This window comes from Etheostoma spectabile, chromosome 3 (genome assembly GCF_008692095.1).
Source record: "Etheostoma spectabile isolate EspeVRDwgs_2016 chromosome 3, UIUC_Espe_1.0, whole genome shotgun sequence".
Lineage (NCBI taxonomy): Eukaryota > Metazoa > Chordata > Actinopteri > Perciformes > Percidae > Etheostoma > Etheostoma spectabile.
This window is the reverse complement of record NC_045735.1, coordinates 13,768,163-13,773,162: the sequence shown is the minus strand read 5'-3', so window position 1 is coordinate 13,773,162 and position 5,000 is coordinate 13,768,163. Positions and strand designations below refer to the sequence as shown.

The window sequence follows — 5,000 nt, the reverse complement described above, 5'->3', positions numbered from 1 at the left end:
ATCCCCATGCCCTCTATTGTCACCAAGTAGGTATACACGCACAAAAATACAAATTGGATCAAATATAAAAAGAGATGTACTCATAGAGCTTTGGAAAAAAACAATTTTAGGAGATGTTAGTTGAAAGTCAGCATCATGCATCAACCTTTAGTAACACTGTACTCTACAGGTTGTTGTGCAACACGTACACAGTTCTAATTTGTCAGTAAAATACAACAGTAACACTACACTCAACCAGGGGTGATCAGTATACAGGTACACAACATTTGATAGCAGTAGGTCGATAGTTTGAGGTTTGTTTTACATTATTTTCCCTTTTACTGTGGCTCAAGTCTCAGAATTATGAAACACATGACAGGATGGTAAACTGTTCATTGTGCCAATGGATGGTATACACATGAAGTTTGCCTTGATGTTGAGAGTGAAGTGAGAACTGTATTTCAGATGTGGAAAGATGTAAATTTCGGGACACATCATCAGTAGTGTACCTTTAAATCAGGGGGTGTTTCGGCCTTTGAACACTAGACACCCTCATCAAAGGTGGCCATTGTCCCATGCCCAATCATGAAAATTGCCTAGTTGTTTAAATGGCGCATCCCACGGAACTGTGCAAGGCAGGGGGCGTCCTCTTCCCTGAGTCAAGCCTAGAGCTGACCGCATACCTTGTTCACCCTTCTCCTGGAAGGTTGTGACATGGGTTCTCAAGTGGGGTATGGGGTGGGGGGGATTAGTGAGCGGGTCATGTTGATGCTCTTTGAGCCCAACAAAGGTCCTTTCCATTCCGCTTGATCCATTTCCACTGGCTGCTTCTTTCTGCTGTTTCAGAGACTGAGCTAACTGTCTGTCGTAGAGCCTGTCCATGGATGCCAAGGGTTTTTAGCAGCTTGATGGTGGAAGAAGCCACGAAACCTCTGCATCCCACTTCAACCGGATAGATTTTTGCTTTTTCTATCCTCATTGTTGAGCATCTGCTGCCAGTTCTGTGTAGCACAGTTTCTTGCGTTCATAGGCCTCTTCTGTTGAATTCTCCCATGGGACTGTGAGCTCTATGATGTAAACAGACTTCAGTGAAGGGGAACAGAGTACCAAGTTTGGCCTAAGGGTGGTGGCTGCAATCTTTGGTGGAAAGATTAGTTGCTGGCAAATATTGACTACCATCTTCCAGTTAGCCATGGCTAGCTGTCCAGCTTCTGGTTTGGTATGGGGATGGGCTTTTTTCTGTCCCTTTCGGGTGAAGGTTAGGGCCGTGACGGAATTGGTTGCTCTCTTGCTCTCAAGAGCTGCTGCCAGATTCTTGAGGACTTGATTGTGCCTCCCAGGTGTAGCGGCCTTGTGTGAGGCTGGTCTTACAACCGGTCAAGATGTGTTTGAGAGTCGCTGGAGTTGGGCAGAGGGCACAGGTTGGGTCCTCGCCATAACACTGGTGGAGGTTTTTTGGCTCTGATAATGAAGCTGATGTTGCTTCCCTCCATTTCCCAAAGCTCCCTCCACCTGAGCTTTCTCCTCTCCAGGCCTTCCTACCGTATCCATTGTCCCTGCTTGGCAAGAGAGACTGCCCTTGCGCTTCTTTCCGCCTCCTCCTGACGGCGCACCTCCTTGACCACCATTTTCCTCCTCTCTGATGTTGAGGCTTTACGCCAAGTTGACTTACTTGCTGTAAGGCCAAGGCTTCCTCTTCCCAACTGGACGTGCCTTACAATGTCGTTGTGCCTCAGGGCTGACGTAGCATGCTGCACCGCGTCGGATGGTGTCCATTTCCGTTCATTTATCAGTGGTGGAACAGCATTGCTGATGGTCTGATCTCTGGAGTCTTTCAATGTCATCTGGAGTCTTACTTTAGAGCACTTGTACTCTTTGGTGAGGCTCGTGATAGGTAGTTCAATGACTCCTTCACCGTATAGGCTGATGTTATTTAGACAGCGTGGGGCGCCGAGCAATTTCTTCACATATGAAGTCACGGTTCGTTCCATCTTTTCTACAGTTGTTATTGGGAGCTCGTAGATAGTGAGTGGCCACATTACCGAGGGAGAAGTCCAAATTGCAGGCACCAGAGCTTGAGCTTCCCTGGCTCACCTTCCACCACCCATCTCGAGGTCCTGAGGATGACCTCATGGCCATTGTGAAGGCCAGGGGTGAGATTGTACAGCCTGCCATGATGCCTACTTCTACGCGATGCCGTGATGTTGTGAAGTCGGCTGTTGTAAAGCACAGTTGCAGGTCTTCAAAGTAGGCTTTTACTAGACTAGTGATGGATGATGAAACGTGGAAGAAGTTGAAGGATTCCCAGAGGAGGTTATGGAGAACTGATCCAAAGGTATTGGCCAGGTCAAGGAAGATGACATGAATGTCTCTTTTTTTTCTTTCTTCGCCGCTTGGGTCTTGTGCCAGATCATACTGGTATGCTCCAAATAACCATAAAAAACAGGAATGTCAGCCTTCTGTACAGATGCATCAATGTAGTTTTTTATTCTCGATGTAGGTGGATAACCTCTGTTCTATCACGCTGAAAAAGATTTTCCCCTCAACGTTGAGAAGGCAGATTGGCCGGAATTGACTTGTCTGTCGCATCCTTCTCCTTGGTAATTAGCACCCCTCCAGCCCTTTGCCACGCCTTGGGTATCATTCCCTTCGGCCACACTATTCTCATGAGCCTCCAAAGATAGCGTAGAACATCTGGTGCGTTCTTGTATAGCTTATACCCGTACTCCATTCGGCCCAGGGGCTGATGCTGATCTTGCGCCGTATTATACTCTCTACTTCCTTCCATTTTGGAGGGCCAGTCCTCAGGATGAATTCAGAAGGTTGAATAGGTGGTATGTCATGTGGGATAACTATCTGTTCGTGCCTTTTTGTGTCATGGTGAACCTTTTCCATGTGTTCTTCCAGTTCCTGCTTTGGAATTCTCAGGTTTTCACTTTTTTCCTTATCGAACAGGTCTTTGACAAACTTGAAGGGGTTTTTATAAAACCGTGTTCTTTTGTGTTCCTTCTTCTTGCGGAGTTTCCTCAAGTACTCTGCTCTTTGTAAAGTTGCCAACCGACACTTGATGTCCCCCTGGAGTAGCATGAGACCCTCTTTCTCTGTATCAGAGGCCTTCTTCCACTGCTTTCTCAGCTGCCTTCTCTCTCTGACCAGCCTTTCAATCTCTTGCTGCCTCCTGGATTTGGCTGGTGCTGGTGCTACCTTGTGGTTTCTCCTTGTGTTCACTCCAAAGCGCTCTTCTCCGTAGTGGTAGATGATGTTGCCCATCCTTTCCAGCTTTTTCTCTGCTGTGCCCACTTGTTGCTCCAGGATTTTTGTCAGGTCATTGTTGACTGTTTCCCACTCTCTCTATTCAACAGCTTTGGGCCACTTCACACTCAGTCTGTGCCTTTTGATCTTTTTAAATAGGAGTCATTCAAAAATGGCCTCTATGTGACAGAGTTGAACAGGTTTTATTAAGCAGCAGGATTAAATTGTAATTCTGCCTCAAACTATAAAACATAAAGAGGAAGAAACCTACTGTTTAATGACTGCTGTCCAACAGTTCAGATTTTGTTTTTACTTTAATGAGCATTGTTGGAGGTGCCTGAGGCCTAAGGCCTATTTTCCTTGCCAACGACTACCTCTGTTATCGTTGTGCACATGACCAATAATGAACCCTGAACCTTGAACCAAAGTGCTGTGCAGCTGCGTTTCAGAAAACAAATTTCACACATTTCTAATTTAAAATCTTAACTAAAAAAGCTAAATTGACAAGGCCAATTGTTTTTAGCTGCCACTCAGAAATTAACAGAGAAAATTGTTCTCTTACCACTTCAATTGGATCTCCATTTATAGATTTAAAAAAAAAAATGGACCGTTGAAATAGCTGTTTGACAATAACCTTTTAGCACATTACATATAGTCTCGCATAGCCAGACCTATCTCCACAGCGACTGTGTCAGCGCTGGAGTACGATCTGGCTACACCACCTATCTATTCTGGGATAGGGGGAAAAACACTCTGGCTTCTTTTGTACTTCTTTAAACAAATCACAACTGTCCTGGGCCCCGATAGCAGAGATGGCAAGAGGGGAAGGACAGAGCGGATGACAGAGCGGATGTCAGGTTTCATTCCAGCAATGTACATATATTGATCCAGTGTACATTACATCAGACACCAGGGACAAACCTTGAACAGAGAAAGAGCGGTTACCACGTGACCATGAAGTTTCAGACTTAACTGTACAAGCCGACTCTATCTACTGATTAAAGCCTGGACATTTTCCAGTTAAGTGGACCTTGCACTTAGAAATGTTTGTGTGTCATAGTTTATTTCCTCCTGAGGTCAGAAAGTTTGCTTGATGTGGATTTTTAAAAGTTACTCACTTACTTTACTTTGTTTTCTTTAATTAAATGTACTTTTATTTTAATTGAGGTATTTAATAATTGCAAGAGGTACCTGACTTCCTTGGCTCAGGTGTACCCACTTCACTTTGTTCATTCTTGTGAACATTCAAGTGTCCTTTCTGTCTCAGTTATCTGGGGCACAACTGTTTGAAAGATGATCTCAGTCCCTAATGAAGTCATTAAAGGAAACATTCACACCCTCTTTGGCTCTGAGAGTGTAATTTAGTGGAACATAACAGATCAAGGTCATAGAGCACATTAAAACGTGCCAGACATTCGTTAAGGATTAAATGATTTCCTTTCTTACATTACTACAGGCTACTACAGTATTTGTTGCACTAAAGTATAGTATAGTATAGTTGCTTTAGACAAATCACACCCTCAAACGCTCTTCCAGTTTTACTGTACGTATATGTCATAAATCTGTTGTGTTTAACGTCCTGATTGAGAGTTGTTCGACATTTTGCTGTGTACATTTTCTCCCAGCCTACTTCATTTACGTCTACTTTAGAAGCTGCAGTAAGTAGTAGGCAAAGTCACCTGCCAGAATCTGCCTCTCCCTGTCATCTATGCAAATGTTTAGAACAGCCAATAGTAACTCTCTCTCTCTCTCTCTCTCTCTCTCTCTCT

The 5,000-nt window shown here is 44.4% G+C and overlaps 1 protein-coding gene across 1 annotated transcript in view; it reads left to right on the top strand.

Annotated features, from left to right (window-relative positions):
* The window catches only part of gdpd1 (glycerophosphodiester phosphodiesterase domain containing 1), a gene marked incomplete at its 3' end in the record, with an annotated part of 12,948 nt that overhangs the window by 5,408 nt on the left and 2,540 nt on the right, over positions 1-5,000 (top strand). The window contains 1 exon segment of the mRNA XM_032512196.1: positions 1-26. This exon segment is cut by the window's left edge and continues 79 nt beyond it. Within this exon segment, the coding sequence (XP_032368087.1) occupies positions 1-26 (26 nt within the window).